The sequence below is a fragment of the Sciurus carolinensis genome, chromosome 5, assembly GCF_902686445.1.
Source record: "Sciurus carolinensis chromosome 5, mSciCar1.2, whole genome shotgun sequence".
Lineage (NCBI taxonomy): Eukaryota > Metazoa > Chordata > Mammalia > Rodentia > Sciuridae > Sciurus > Sciurus carolinensis.
The window spans coordinates 69,453,625-69,470,618 of record NC_062217.1 but is presented as its reverse complement, the minus strand read 5'-3'; the positions used below and the strand labels follow the sequence as shown (position 1 = coordinate 69,470,618).

At 36.5% G+C, this 16,994-nt stretch overlaps 1 protein-coding gene across 4 annotated transcripts in view; it reads left to right on the top strand.

Moving 5' to 3' along the window:
* The window catches only part of Tbc1d4 (TBC1 domain family member 4), a 174,426-nt gene that overhangs the window by 148,651 nt on the left and 8,781 nt on the right, over positions 1 to 16,994 (top strand). For 2 of the 4 annotated variants that reach the window (XM_047552686.1, XM_047552689.1), the window contains 6 exons: positions 1,990 to 2,199; positions 4,382 to 4,384; positions 5,268 to 5,426; positions 9,210 to 9,368; positions 12,880 to 13,124; positions 16,074 to 16,233. In XM_047552686.1, the coding sequence (XP_047408642.1) occupies positions 1,990 to 2,199; positions 4,382 to 4,384; positions 5,268 to 5,426; positions 9,210 to 9,368; positions 12,880 to 13,124; positions 16,074 to 16,233 (936 nt within the window). The remainder of the gene's footprint in view (positions 1 to 1,989; positions 2,200 to 4,381; positions 4,385 to 5,267; positions 5,427 to 9,209; positions 9,369 to 12,879; positions 13,125 to 16,073; positions 16,234 to 16,994) is intronic. The other 2 variants (XM_047552688.1, XM_047552690.1) reach the window with 1 other exon arrangement.

Below are 16,994 nucleotides of genomic sequence, written 5' to 3'. Positions count from 1 at the left end.
CATTAGACTTTCGGCACTTGTTTTTTGAATGAATGAGTGGGTGAGTTGGTTGGCAAAACTTGCTTTGGAACCTACTCCACAGTGCGCAGGGAACTAAGATAGTGCTGCAGAAGAAGTCATAGATTTTTATTTATTTTTTAAATAATTAGAGTGGCAATACAGAATACAGTCTTTTATAAGAGTCATGCATAAAAGAGAATGACAGAGAAATGTCAAACAATAAAAGATTGGAAATATTGCACTAGGCAAGAATCAATCAAGAGAATGTAGCAGCTTTCTTCGAATATTAGAAATTAAAGCAAAAACATCCAGAGGGGCAAAGTAAATGTAGCAGTAAATGAAAAAAGAAACAGTATGAGAACATGAATTATTATATAGCCTTGGGAGCTAGAAAGTGATACTTAAAAGAATTTTGAGAATAAAATAATCAACAGCTCTTATGGGAGATTTTAATGTATTTCTCTTTGGAAAATTAAATATGAATCGTATTGGAGTGGTATAATTGAACAAGCTTGATCTAATATTTGTATAGAACTTTACCTCTGTAGAGAAAATTCATTGGTTTTTATTACACATAACACATTCATAAAAATTAATTATGCACTTGGCCAAAAGATATTTTAATAAATTCCAAGCAATCATGATTATGTATATTATATTCTCTGACCATAGTGCTGAAATAAAAAAGAAAAGGAGGAAGAAAACCAACATGAATGAATGAATGAAAGACAGCTAGGGCTATGGATGTAGCTCAGGGGTAAAGCACGGCCTCCCATGTACGAGGTCCTGGGTTCAATACCCAGGACTGCAAGGAAAAAAGGACAACTGAAAATTTTTATGTATTTGAAAACTATACTCCTAGAATCTAGAAGGAAGGAAATATGATAATCCCTGCTCTGCATGTAGTATTCTGAGGGTAATTCACAGCCATGAATGTGTTCATCTAAAATCAAGAAAGCCAGAAGTCACATGTACTGAGTATTTAACTCAAGAAACTGGAAAAAGGAGTTAGAATCTACAAACAACAGAAACATGAGGAAGGAAGTAATAAGGGTAGGGGCAGAGATCAGTGAATCTCAAAGAGAAAAAGAAGAAAGCAGCTGGCATTGCTAAAGATAAAACTAATTCTGCCTAGGATGGTCAGAGATAGCTCCACAGAAAAACTGAATATTTAAACTCATCACTGGGAGAAATTTGTCTTAACAAAGTTCTAGAATTGTATGAGAGAACTTTGCAGGTTAGAGGATTGGGAGAAACCTAGCATGATCGGGCAGAGGATGGGAGCTTGCGACATGAGGCTGGAAAGGTGACTTGAGGCCAGAGTCTGAAGGGATTTACATTATTCCCAGTAGTCTGCACTTGGTTCTCCCTGATGCAGTCATTGAGATGTTTTAAGAGATATGATTGTGTTTGTTAATAGGAAAATAATTGGCAGTATGTGGGGAACGGGCCAAAATGGAAGGAGAGAATGAGCTGCAGGGATCAGTTAAGGAGACTTTGCAGCGGGAGGGAGCAGCGGCCCTATGAGAAGCTCAGCCAAGAAGGCCTGAGCATTGCTCAGCTGCTGCTCTCCTGGAGGACTCTGACAGTAGGCATGGACCTTAGGAGATCTCTAGTACTTACCCACTTAGTCCTGTTTGCACCAGAGAGTATGCTTAGGTAAATTGCAGAAGTGTTGTACTTTGGGGAAAGGCCAGTTCATTTTGGAGTGACTCCCTTATAAGTCTTTTTTGTGTAAAAAGAAGAAGTGGTGAAATGACATATGCTTTTGTTTCACTGGGAGAGGGAAATCTGGAAGGGGAATTCAGTCTGGTAAATTTACTTAAATTGCTAGTTCTGGTAAATTTACTTAAACAGTAGTTCCTGGGAAAGTGGCCCTGTGAACACCTTGAAATGTGGAACATTAAGATGAGAGAGTGTTACTCTAAGGAAACTTCTGTAGTCTGAGCTACTACTAAGGAATGCCACTCACTCTTTTCTTCTCTGCAGATGGACAGGATAGGAATGAGCTGCTGCCACTGTCCCCTCTCACTCCCACCATGGAAGAGGAACCGCTGGTTATATTCTTGTCTGGTGATGATGACCCAGAGAAGGTTGAAGAAAAAAAGAAATCAAAAGAACTAAAGAGTTTATGGAAAAAAGCTATACATCAACAAATCTTGTTGCTTCGAATGGAAAAAGAAAACCAGAAACTTGAAGGTTAGCTATTCAAACAGGGCGAAATGTTACACACATATTCACACTCTTTCTTGAACTTTAAATATCTTTTGATCATAATTATTTGTTTGTGTTTCATGAGATGATTATGACCTAGAAAAGATCAGTTAAAGATATTTGCATTTTTGTTTGATAGAGTTGAAATATCAGAAGTCTGTGGGAATATTTGACTAATAAAAATTGTAGGTAACGTGAATTCAATGTCTTTTATGTGACTGAAAACTTAATATCATTGTGCATTACTCAAAAAACCTTTAAATATGAAAAAATATACTTTCTTTTTTGAATGTAATTTTCAACTTATAGGCTAAATGATATAATGAACTAAATATTCTTATTTCAAATAATTTCTTTTTGTTATATCTATTTCAACTATTATAATTATCTCTTATCAAATCAGAGTTCCTATTTTTTGTTAATGCTTTATCAATTTTTTTTAAGAAATTATAAAAATTTACAACCAAATAATTTATAATAACTGTCATGCTATTTGTGGTACTTGGTTGCTGAGTTTTGGAACACTAAATGTTTGTAATGTATTTTTCAGCTTCTTTCAAAACTGATTCAGTTTGCCTCTGATATAACTGCACACAAAAGATGCCCAGACAGTATGAAATGCAAAAAGTATATAAATGCCATTTTCTTGGGCAATTGCTTCCGAGAAGGCCCTTGTTTTTATATCTGTATGATGAACATTTTAGGCTACAGGGACCCTTTGACTTTTAAGATTATTGTCAAATATACAATCCAGATTTTCTCTCACTTGCTTTTATTGTGTTGTCTTCCAAAAAGTTTTTTTTTTAAGATTTTCACATTTCCGAATTCATTATTTGTGTTAAGATTCTTATTAGCACACCTGTTGTTCAGTTTTTTATTTTAACAATATTTTGTTTACAGAGGCATAGTTTCTTTTTCATTGCTATTTTCTTAACCAATTGAAAAGTACATAAATATTAAATATCCTTAGGAAATAAATTTTCTTTTTAAATTAATAATTCAATTAATTGTTATTGACATGATTTTAAAAGTTCTGTTTGATAGATTGTGCTTTTCAAAGCTTTCTGCAGGAATTGAATTCATATTTTTAAGCAGTTGGTTACATCTTGAACTAAATCATAAACAGAAAAAGATGTTGACAAAAAGTGTTATCATTCCCTTAAAAAATTTAAAACATGAAAATTATACTTCAGTGGGGAGTTGTGTACAAATAAAATTGTACGATAAATGTCAAAGGATGATTTTAGAATCAAACTATTTGAGGGAGTATGGCCTTAGGGATTGTTTAGCTAACTTCTTCCTTCTGTAGCTGAGTTAGTGATAAGCTTGGGGAGGCTAAGAAATTAACCCAAAGTCTCATAATCACGAAAACAAGCAGAACAAGTTCTGGAACTCAGGTTGTTTCATCATGACTCCTGAGCTTTTCTGAATATGCTACAGCATTGCTCTGCTATGTGTGCTCATATAAAGAAATGAAATGTTTTAATATAAATGACCACAAGTCTATTTTGAGGTCAGTTACGCTACATAATTTTTAGGGTAAGAAAGGAGATTTTAGAATATCTTATCAGAAACCTTTATCAGTTCTGAGTATACTTCTGTATTTAAGTAACAAGGACAGAAATATAGTTTATTAAAATTATAACCAGTTGATAATCATTTCTTGGTGGTTCTTTATTCCTGCCTAGTGAACCAATTATGGGGAGACAGATGTTAACTGGTCTTGCCTTTTTATCCTCAAGTGTAAAATAGGTGATTATTTTAAACACACTAGAGAGGGTTGGAGAAAAAATCTGAGGGAATGTTATGCTTTGTTCACTGTGAAGCAAATCATTAGAGAAACTGTATGTATGATAGTATTAGCTTTAATAAGCTTGGTCCTTTTAAAATATAATTTGGTTATCTAGGGAAATGGGAAACAGTGAGAAACAAAACTAAACTGTGTTAGACCGCCATCTAGTGGTATCCAGGGGTACTTTTCTTTTTATCTTTTTATCGACTATACTTTTAATCAGGGATTTTTACTGAACTGCTTGAAGAACACTCTGTTTTAAGACATTTTGATTCTTTGAAAATGGTTCAAACACACTAAGTAAAGAGTAACATTCGTTCTGTTGTTTTTGTGCTGTCGAGGACTTTGTATGCATGACAAAGATTTGTGTTGCAGAAGGTAAGGTGGTGGGGGAGCACTCTGATAAACCTAGTCAAGGGACCCTAATGAAAGGGGAAAGACCCTCACCTGTGTCTGCTTCCTTCTCTCTTTTGCAGTCAATTATTCAAGATCCAGATGAGTCAAGATAGTGATCGATTTTGTGGACATTTTTTTTTAATGAGCTCCGAGCCTATCTTTTACACCATCAAACGAGAGAGAATTCTGTATTAGCTAAAAAGTGGAATTAGTGTTAACTTCAGTGAAGTGAATTTTCCTTTTTAAGATAATTAAAAATGGAGACTAGGGAATGTAGCTCATAGGTACAGTGTATGCTTAGCATGCACAAGGCCCTGAGTTTAATCCCTAGCACCAAAACCAGAAAAAGATTATTAAAAATGAACACAGGATCCTACTATTTTAAAGGTTGTGTGAATATGTCTGGAAATAGTTGTAGAAATGTATGAGGTTAGGATGGTCAAATATTTTCCAATTTAGCATGAGGCCTTGTCTTCTCATAAGTCATATGAAGTATTAACACTCTAATAATGGTGTTTAAGACAGTGTGAGCTGTCGCTGATGAAGTGACTCCATTTGTCAAGAAGCTGAAATTTATAGAAGAGTCAATATGCTTGATTTTTGTGCTTAATGCTTGATTTTTGTGCTTAGTGGGTTTACTAAGGATGAGTAAGACACAGAGTAACACCTTAAAAAGTTTTTGCTTGTATTTTTTCATGTGAAATAACTGAAAGTTGGAGAATTTTCAATATTATTCTTGGTTTTTTTCTTTGAGTAAATATTGGTCACTGATTCCTAAAAGTCACTGATAGGGTTTTACTAATACAGTGTTTAAAAATGGTTATTCTAACGCACACTGGTCTTAATAAATCCTTTTTCTTTTTAGCAAGAAGAGATGAACTCCAGTCCAGAAAAGTCAAGTTAGACTATGAAGAAGTTGGCACATGTCAGAAGGAGGTCTTAATAACCTGGGATAAGAAGCTGTTAAACTGCAGAGCTAAGATCAGATGTGACATGGAAGATATTCATATTTCTCTAAGAGAAGGTACTCTGGACAATCTCAGAAATCTTTTCCTTTTTAAGGAAGGCCTCAGATTTTTTTTTTTTTTATTTTGTGCAGCTCAGTAATAATTTCATCTTTGTGTTTAGCTTATAAAAAAGGGAAATAGCAGTGGTACACACCCATAATCCCAGCAGCTTGGGAGTCTGAAGCAGGAGGATCCCAAGTTCAAAGCCAGCCTCAGCAAAAGCAAGGCGCTAAGCAACTCAGGGAGACCCTGTCTCTACATAAAATACAAAATAGGGTTGGAGATGTGGCTCAGTGCCCCTGAGTTCAATCCCTGGTACTCCCCCTGTAAAAATAAATAAATAAATAAATTCATTAATTAAACAAAATAAAAAGGAAAGTAATGTGCTTCTGCCTGTAGCTGTTGACAAGATTGTCAAGAAAATGGTGCTAATGGAAGTCCTGTCCCAAGAAGGCACCAGGATTCTCCTTTGCTGGCTCTCCTGTGCCAACTAGTTATTTGTAGCTTTATTGTTTGCCAAAGAAGAAGCATATGACTTGATACAAATCTTCAATTACTGCCATAAAAATAGTTCACACTTACAAAGTGGACTCATTTACACCATTTGGTTAGAAGTATTTATTTACTTATATGTGTATATTTATATGAAGGTGTAGATCACACCCACAATATATGAATTCATATTTAAGATTTAAATTCTGATGAATTAACAAGTTTCCCTCTGTCCATTCATTCCTTCATTTATTTTAGAGAAATTACTTTTTTAAAAACCATTGTATTTATTGTTGCCTGATAAGCATTTTAAATTAATTAATTTCTGGGGATTAAAACCAGGGGTGCTTTATCACTGAACCACATTTCATTCCTTTATTTATTTATTTTTTTATTTTGAGACCTGGTCTTGCTTAGTTGCTGAGGACCTTCTCAAGTTGCTGAGGCTGGCCTCGAATTTGTGATCCTCTTGTCTTAGCCTCCTGCATTGCTGGGATTAAAGAAGACATTTTAAACTTAAAATGAAAACTAATATATGAATGTTTTATATATAAATTCTATGATTCAGATTAAATATAGTAAAATGAGAATTTCTATGACCCACACAATTTAAGTATAAAATAAGACTCTGACAAATTAGTCTTATTTTCTTTTTTCTTTTAAAATTTTGTTTAGTATTGGGAATTGAACCCAGGACCCTGTGCACTGTACCACTGAGCTACCTCTCCAGTCCCTTGTTTTAAAAGCCTATTATAATGTGTAAAACATAGCTTAGATTAATTTAATATTTACTTTGTAAGATGCCATACTTACAAACCTAATATGTTGTTCTTTTTCCTTAAAGATCTGTAGAGTCCAAAATTTTTCATTGAATGCATTATTTGGGAGATAAAAATAGTGGTTAATGAATGTGTGTGAGCAATAGATCTCACCATTCTTTGTATGACTTTTAAAGGTGCTTTAGAATGGGCTGGGGTGTAAGTAAAGCATTTTCCTAGTTTATATAAGACACTGGGTTCAATCCCCAGTACCGCAAAAATAAATAAAATAAGCATGTTTAGGAGTCCTCATCTTTCAATTCCTTACAGATGTAGTTGGAACTTCTTAGCACTGTACCCAAAGCCTTCGTAAACTTGCCTCCATTTCTCCAATTCTCCACCTCTCCCTACCTTGTATACCTAAGTCCTTCAGAGAGGTGGAACTACTTTGGGTAACAGTGTGTCCTAAGCTAGTCCTGGTGGAATGTTCCAGTCCACCCTGGACTTGATGTTCCTTACCTCTCTTCCTTCTCCTCTTTTCCCATCTCCGTGTTTTCCATCCCTCTCCCTCTCTCTCCTTTCCTCTGCCCCTCTCAGGGCCTTCACACCTCTTCCTGAAGTGATTGCTGCCCACACTCCTAGCCTGTAGTATCCTGTTCTCCCTCAGGCCTCAAGTCTCATTTCCTTAGAGCACCATCCCTGTCTTATCTCCAAAATAAATTAGTTTTGCTTTATTATTCTTTCTCATGATCAGTGTATATATCATAATTTGCAATGTGTTATATATTTATGTGTGTGTGTGTGTGTGTGTGTGTGTTTGTGTTTCTTGCCCCATCGCTGCACACTTAGCACCCAGGGCAGTATTTTCCACAAGTTATTTACTGAATGAATGGGTGGATGGGTGAATGAGACTAATTTTCCTGAGAAAGGATTTATACATCTCTCAGTGATAAGATATCCTCAGGGCCATTCTCTATACTCCACTGCATACTGGATGCCCAATAAATGTTTAACCAAAGTGTCAGTTTTTATTGTAAACTTGTGGTTGAATGAGTGGTTAAAACAGCCTGTTCACCATCAGTGATTTGTTTCATGGGCTAATGAAAGTCACCCCTACAGATGACATGTTATATGCTGTCATTCATTCCACAAATATTTAAGTAACAAGGTCCAGGACTATAAGATGAAAGTATACTTCCATTCCCAAGGAGTTCCCCATTGATGTTGAGAAAGTATGCACACATACAGCATAGAGCTGGCTGTCATTCAGCATGGTAATGTTGCAGTATGAATGGTATGTGAAAAGGAAGCGACTGGGTGAGAGATCTGAGGGAGAGCTTCAACGGAAAAGGTGACATTCAGGATCATCTACAAAGATGAGCAGAAATACTTGAGGCCTTTGAGAGAAAGCTTGGAATTCTATAAAGGCAACAGCAGTAACTGGAAATCGGCAAAGTGAAAATAACCACAAACTTCTAGTGTATGTCAGAGAATGGGGCTAAAAAGGAGAGCTTGGAGCCCGTGGAGGGCCTCATAAAGCAGGTCGGCAGCACCCTCTGGGCTACCAAAAATGCTTTCAACTTTTGCAAACACTGGCATTACCGTCAGAGGAGGTTGCTGTCACCAGACCTTCCCTTAACCAGCTGGAGCTAAGGAGCCCATTTAGAAGCAGTCTGTCTGAAAGGAAAACTCTCCATGAATGAAATAAAGTCAGCTTCCCTGTACAGACCTGAATCCTGTCCTTCCTGTGCTTACTTCATGTCAGACATAAAAGCATAGTTGTGGCATACTTTGAACTGCTTGTGATACCCTTTGGTGTTCAGGCATGATTAAATGAATGTTTCATTACATATACTAAGTATTTTCTTACTGAAGGTTGGGTGACATTCTAGGGTGCTTTGGTGATGCCCTTTGTCTTGTGATTACTGTTTTTATTATTTTATGATCACATAAAAATGTTATTTGATTCTCTTTTGCAAAGTTACTTGTGGATGAAAAATATTTAGAGAAATTGTAATATAAGGATTAGCATCTGTGGCTGTCTTTGAACCACATAAAAAGTAGAAATAGGCAATAATACACTTTTGGATTTCAGAATTTGACCAGACTTTCAGAGTGCTAATTCTGTACCATCACTTATTAACTGTGGGAACTCAGGCAAATTACATAATCTCTTGCCTCATCTCTTCCAGGTGAAAAATGGGAATAATTTACCTGTTAGGGTTGTTCTCTGAGTGCAGGTATGAGGCTTGTTGGCTAGCACCCTTAATAAATCTTTTATTAAGTGCTTAGTCAGTGTTGCCCAATGTTATTGTCAGTGTGGCCACAGTTGTTATTTGAATACTTTCGTTCATGAGACATTGGGAGCTATCAGACAACACTTGTCAAACAGTGGTTCACACAGCACATTATACCACGTGACCTGAGGTTGGCACGTGGTCCATACAACTGCCTGTTTTCAAGAATCACACAGTTCATCAACTGTGAGTTAGCAACTTCATTTCAGAGTTGAAGGCCTTGCCTTATTATTTTTAATCTCTTCGATTGCAGGAGTTCCCAAAAGCCGACGAGGAGAAATTTGGCAGTTCCTGGCTTTACAGTATCGCCTAAGACACAGATTGCCTAACAAGCACCAACCCCCAGACACATCCTATAAAGAACTTCTGAAGCGGCTCACCGCCCAGCAGCATGCTATCCTTGTGGATTTGGGTATGTGTATCATGTTGATTGTAATTAACAAAAGAGAGTGGGTTTTTGGCTTTGTTTGTTTGTTGGTGTCAATAAAGAAGATTTGTTGATAATCAGCAGAATTACAGATCTTCTTTTGGGGGGGTAAGTTAGCCTTAAATCTGATCGAATATACCATAAATGCCTGAGTGTGAAATGAAATTTTCACCCCAAAAGGTGCCTTCTGAAAATGGTATTGTGTTATAACTGAATCATTATAAAGATCATATTATGGGGTACTCTCTGTGGATTGAATAACCAACTTTCGTTGAGGGCAATTATATCTTAATCAATGCTGGTTTTAAAATAGGTTAAAAGAGGACCAAAAAAATTAACCAAGGTGTATTCCATATCCCTAGACCTATGATTGAAAGCAAGCCTGTAGTTATCACTTTAAAAAGTAATATAGAGAGCCGAGCATGTGACTCACAGAGTACAGCACTTGCCTAGTATGCTCTCGTGAGGCTCTTGATTCAAGCCCAGCACCTCCAAAAACAAAAAGCCAATACAACGGTTGCCTGTCTATAACCTCAGGAGTGATTGGATGGCATTTGGTAAGACTGCAAGTGGATAGCTCAGAGGATAGACAAGTAGGCCTAGCCTATTCTTTATAAGGAGGATGGAGGGGCCACGTTCCAGGTCCCAGGGACAAAAGATCAATACAATAAATGGTTATGCTGTAGGCATCATGAATACCTACCTGTCAGATGGATGAAAAATAAAGTTACTAATGAAGAATGAGTACTTATGACCTGGGGGAGGATGTCCAGTGACAGCATCATAAAGCAATCTTTTTAAGCTGAATTTCATATAATTTATGGAAAATAAAATCCAATGATTAAAAGTATCATATTGTCTCTCTTTGCCCTATATTACCATGTTATTATATATTTTATTATTTTAAAATATCAAGATATTGTCCATCTGTCAAGTTTAATTGGGGTCCAGCTATAAAGGTTAAGGGGAGAGCTAACAAAAAGGGAAGCACAGAGGATGGGGAAGAGCAAGAAGTGGCTTCTGTGGGAAAGCCAATCCAGTTAATTATCTATTCCAGGGTCATATCAAGTTACCTAGGTTACATAGTGCAGTTAGCTTTGTGCATGTGCAGATCATATAACTTGCTTGCTTCTCAGAGTCCACTAGTACCAAATGTTATTATAATAGGATAATGTCTCCAGACCTCAAGGACAGAGGAGCTGCAGAGCATTTCTAAGTCATCCAAACAGGGGACCTGTTATTGTCCTGAGGAGTTTGCTCAACTTGAAGGACTTTCACTCCCTTGTACATTGAGTGGCCTGAAATCCCTATATCTATCAGTGTTTGACTATTTCATCTGTACTCCTAAAATGTGATTATTGCCATTGACCAGAAATGTTATTTGAGTCTATAGGTAAATAGGGGATTACCTTATGTTTGGGGTCATTTTATATTAGGGCATATAAAAAAATCACTGGCCAATTCCTAGTTTTTACCTCTGTTCCTTTTGGATAATAAACAGCTTTCTTGGGAAAGGGCCCAGCTCAATTAAATACATTTTGAGCCAGTAGAATTAAAATGGAATTTTATAGAGAGACTAAAAACTTAAGTTCTTATTCTGATTCTACCACTTACTGTGGTCTTACATTGCTTTGCTTCTGAGTTGCAATTCGCTCTGTTAAATGGGGGCATGAACTAGGTGGTCCCTGTGGTCCTTGCAGAACTGTGATTCCAGGACTGCAGGTTGGTGGTGAGAATGAAGATTGAGGTGTTGTAATCAGGGTTAGTCAAGGTATGCTAAAAAAGAGGGAAATGATGAGATCAGGTGACAGGGAAAGGTTGGTCAGACAAACATGGAGCTGGACTCAACTTCTTGGGATAGTGTATTTTTAGTTTTCATTAGCGAAAATGTTAAAGTGGGAAAGTAAAATGATAATTTGAAAAATTGCTTATTTCACTCTACTTGTGGCCATCTGTTTCTGTGGCACATTTTTGTTATTTTCTCCTTTTTTCCCCTTACTCTGCAGAATTAATCTTATCAGTTCCTGGAAAAAAAAAATCACTTTTAAGCCTATGTAGTAGAAAACATGTAAAAAATCTGACATTCTTGCAAGTTCTAACTGACTGGAGTAATCATTTCACAAGGAAGCTAGTAATATCCTCTTTGTTTTCGTGGTACAAGGCAAGTCCCAAAGCAGTGTATATAGTTTTGGTAGAGAAGACGTGTCTGATTTAGTACCTGGTACCCGCTCTTTAGTGATGCAGGACTGTGTTTGTTTGCTAACTGGTGTCTCTGTGCTCATTTTTAACCAGAGGTAAATATAGAGGGAATTTATTAGAAATCAACTCAATCCTTTACTCCCCTTGTCCTCCTCGGATATATATAGATATAGCTGTAGATATGGATATAGCCATATATATGTGTACACACACGCACGCACACACACTCATATATGTATCTCCTTTTTGAAGATATTGAAAAAAGAAAAGAGATCTACATGATTCATGGAAGCATTTTATGAAACAGAGAACAAAGGATATTTTAAAAAGAAATATTTCCCAAATGATAAACTGACTATAAAGTAAAACAAAACCACAAAGTACCTCCAGTATTCTAAGAAAAATAGGAATGAATCTGTTTGTGACTACTAAAATTTTAAAATTTCTTTTTTTCCACTCTGGTGCTGGGGATTGAACCCAAGTCCTCTTGCACATGCTGAGCAAGTACTCTGTCACTGGGCTTTCCTCCCAGTTGTAAAATTTCCTTTTAAGTAATACGATCCTTCTTACATAAGTTCTGATTTCAGTTAGAGGGTGGTTTTTATATGAATTTAGAATTTGTCCTGACTTATAGTCAGAATAAGTTTTGGGTCTTATTCTTCTGCGATCTCTCCTGGGTATGTTGTTTGTTTGGGGATTTTCATTGTATTTTATTGTTTGGCTGCAAGGAAGTACTGGTTAATATACAATGTTTGTCCCTATACGATATACATGTGATAGGATGGGAGCCAGGCAGGTGCAACCTGGGACTTGAGAGAGAGAGAGAGAAATTCTTTTTTTTTTTTTTATTGTAAACAAATGGGATACATGTTGTTTCTCTGTTTGTACGTGGCGTAAAGGCATACCATTTGTGTAATCATAAATTTACATAGGGTAATGTTGTTTGATTCATTCTGTTATTTTTTCCCTTCCCCCCACCCCTCCCACCCCTCTTTTCCCTCTATACAGTCCTTCCTTCCTCCATTCTTGCCCCCCTTCCTAACCCTAACTCTAACCCTAACACTAACCCCTTCCACCCCCCATTATGTGTCATCATCCACTTATCAGCGAGATCATTTGTCCTTTGGTTTTTTGAGATTGGCTTAGAGAGAGAGAAATTCTGAGATGAAAACTCTAAGCAGCTCTCACCAGTTTGGGAGGGTACTCATTTATTCCTGAAGTTCACCAATTTGCATTTTCATTCTGGTCTCCAAAGCATCAGAACATCTAAGAGGTATTGTCTTCTTTTTCTCTGCAGGAAGGACATTTCCTACTCATCCCTACTTTTCAGTGCAGCTTGGGGCAGGGCAGCTGTCACTCTTTAACCTCCTGAAGGCCTACTCTTTGCTGGACAGTGAAGTGGGCTACTGTCAGGGGATTAGCTTTGTGGCTGGAGTGCTGCTTCTGCACATGAGCGAAGAACAAGCCTTTGAGATGCTGAAGTTCCTCATGTATGACCTAGGCTTTCGCAAGCAGTACAGACCCGACATGATGTCGCTGCAGGTGAGGCTGTAGTTCTTCACAAGGAATGCAAGAGGCTGTCGCCAGAAATCTTGGCACCAGCTGTCTTCAAAATTATAGTTCAGATTTAAAGAAGTTTGGTCCCATTGTCTTAGCACGTGGGTAAATATATGGGTGTGTTTCAGTTAACTGTTGAGTGTAGGATTTGGGATCTTGCTGAGTACCCATTCAGTTAGCAATGCCTATGGGAGTGTTCACCAGGATATATAATTACAGTGATTTGATTCATAAGTCTGTTTAATAATGACTATGGAAGACTTTATTTTTTACTTTATTTTAAAAATAAATATGTCATATTGGAAACAATACATTGGCATCATTGTGAGGAATTAAGTAACTCTGATTTTCAGAAACAGCAGTTTGGTAGCTATCGTTAGAATTCCAAAGAACGGAAGGTACCTGTGAGTAGTGCTTGATTTTGGTCCAGAGATAGAAACATATAGCTGTTGGTTTTAAAATATAATGATTTGTCCATTTAAAAATTCCTCATTGAGTTGGAGATGTATCTCAGTGGTAGAGTGCTTGCCTACCATGCACAGGACCCTGGGTTCATTTTGCAGAAAACACACACACACACACACACACACACACACACAATTACTCATCATTTGGCATGACAAACATTCATATACATAGGATTTATGCATTAACTTAATGAGGCAGAAGGATTCCAAGTTGAAAGCCAGCTTTAGCAACTTAGTGAGGCCCTCAGCAACTTAGAGAGACCCCGTCTCAAAATAAAAACTTTAAAAAAGGCTGGGGACATGGCTTGGTGGTTAAGTGCCCCTGGGATCAATTCCTGGTATCTCCCCTTGCCTTCCCCCCCCACAAAAAAAAATGTTTGAGGGCAGCATCCTAAACTACAATATCAGAGACCTTAGAAGAGTAGATCTTTTTGCTTTATAAAGTGGGATAGAGCACTTAGTTTTCACTTTCTAGAGCAGGAAGTGGGTGGTTCCAATCCAATCAAGACTTCTACAAGTATGCATAAATGCCTGCTGCAGTGGGCCTATACTCCCTTGACAGGATTTCTGGTTTCTTGCTTCCCTGTTGGTGAGCTTGGACATGCCCAGCTTTCTGTTTCAGTTATCTGTAAAATGAGGGGGTTGAGGTCTCTTTCAACTTTAAATATCTACATTTTATCACATTGTGTTTCTACTTATTTTTGTGTTAAATGTAAAGCATTATATTTTTTCTCTGAAGTCTGGGGTCTCTTTTTCCATCTTCTCTCCTCTGTCCATCTCTTTCTGCCTTTCTTCTTCCAGTTCTAACTCTTCCAACTGAAGATTTGCCATGCTATCAATAAAGTAGAGTTGCAGTTATTTGTTTTTAGCAAATAGGGTTTTATTATCAAACCTTCCTTTGAAGGAAGCTTGAATTTTCATCTTATCTGCCCAGATATACCTTGATGGAAGAAATGTCCTCAACCCCAAGTTTAGAAAGTAGAAGGACAAATGTAGATCCTTGAACATGACTTGTTGAGAGAAAAAAATTCTCATTTTTTTTTATGTCTCACAGTGACTTGGATTTATTTATTTATAATAATCTCATTTTTAAAAATCTTTTATGTTTGACTCCAGCTAAGCTGCTTATTTTATAGTTATGACTTCCTGTGGCTCTTTGATCCCTTCCTTCACAGCTTGTGTGGAAACTTAGTTTCCAGAAATATCCATGTTAATGTCAATCACCTGATTAAAACTTCCTATTTCCTCACTGGATAATCTACATGTTTACAGAAGCAATAATGTTAATATAAGTAACAAGAAATACTCTCTCCTTTTATAATCTTATATCAGACTGGGTAATTCATAGATGGTTAACATCCTAATTATGTAACTTAAATAGCTAAATTATTATTAATTATATTGTTCGTGTGACATAGGTATGCACCAGGGAAAAGATAAGGGTCAACCATAACTGGCTGTAGTATTTTATGACTTTTTTCCTTGAAATAAGTCTCCTCATTTTTAGTTCTGTACTCAGGAAACTATTGTTGAATTCATGATATAATTGGTCATTTGTATTTTCATAGAGCTACCTGTGTAAGGGTGATGTTTGAAGAATTTCTTCTAGTCAAAGAAACTCTACTAAATTTAATGAAATATTTGATACATTTCACAAAAGAACCTCATCATTTGTTAACTGTGGATCAAAATTTAAAATTAAAGCACAAACTTTGTTTTTGCTCTAACTTTGGTAATACAGACATAAGAGTTTTTTTTTTTTTTTAAGTTCTTATATGATGTCTTCATAATGTTTCTTGAAATGCCAGTAATCAACTTGGTGGCCAAATGAAATAATTTAATTCTGGAAGCATTTAGATGCACATGCACTAATATTTTAATCTCTTTTGTCATGAAAAATATGTTGCTCAAATATGTTGCTTAAATAGTTTGGGTATTAGAAGAAACACCTAAAGTTTCTGACCCAAGGACATTTTAAGATTTTACTCTATCACAGCAGCACAGGTTGTCTGGTGGGCCCTAAGTAAGACTTGTAATAATTTAGATGCTGGGCCCAGCAAATAGAGGCAAGCTTTGCTTCTGCACTGAACATCGTAGGTGCCTTAGAATGGGGGCTTTTTTGGAATTAGTCTGAAATTAGAAGGTACTTTCTATGGAAATTCAAAGCCAGGACAGTTCTGATTAAATTCCATAAGTAATTTCATGTATATAAATGATCCCCAAACACACATGATAGAAGACCTTGCTGAAGACATTTATGTGGACTTACAGTGACTTGTTTTATGAACCTCAGTAATGTGAACTTGGACTTGAATATCAACTATAAAATGAGAAAAATAAAGTCATACTCATTTTTATTATTTATTGACTATATATGAACTGTTATTAAATATTAAAGTAATAAAATTCCAGTGCACACTCAGAGAAGTGCATAATATTTCATTTTTCTTCTCCAAATTAACTTTAGATTCAGATGTACCAGCTGTCCAGGCTCCTTCATGACTATCACAGAGATCTCTACAATCATCTCGAAGAAAATGAAATCAGCCCCAGTCTTTATGCTGCTCCCTGGTTCCTCACACTCTTTGCCTCTCAATTTCCATTAGGATTTGTAGCCAGAGTTTTTGGTAAGAGATACATGCAACCTAAGGGGACAGTGTTATTTATTCTAGGGAAAATCCTTCTAGCCATATGGTGCCCTAAATGTTTTATCATGTGTTACACAGAATAGCAAATTGCTACACTGTTGTTTGGAGAAACTTTGTCTTGCTCTAGTCATGGAGTTCAGCAGTAGGCAGGGGAGGGAGCAGAGTGACACGATTTATGTTCCTTTTGGGGGCCCTTAAATCCAGTCACAAGTCTTCGGTTAGGTTTATCTACCGTTTTAAAAGCCAAAAAATAAAAACAACTACTGTTCACTAGAGGTTAGTTCTGATGATGGTGTTTAGGATCTCAGTAGCCTCAGAAAAGGCTCACACAATTTTTATGTTCTGCTCATCTGTCTATAAGCCATGATCAAGTAGTGCTCTGTCACAGCTGTGCTTTTGCTAGATTGGAGCTTTTGTCAAATTGTGAGTATTGATATAATTGTAGGTCATTACCAGCATTTAAAAAAAGAGAAGAATAGAACTCATTGAAAATATCAGAGGATATTACAAATAACATGGGAAAATGCTATTTGGAGAAACTGATTTTGAGGACATACATGTAATGTATATACATATACCAGATTATAATTCCTTGTGTCTTTGTTTTGGGGGGCTATGGTTTTAAAAGTTAACACTGTGTTAGTGGAAATGCAACCTATAGACAGAGTTCAGTGAGAGGGTAAAATCAAATTTATCAAGTCAGATGGTTACCAGATTTCTCCTGTTTATTGAATATACAT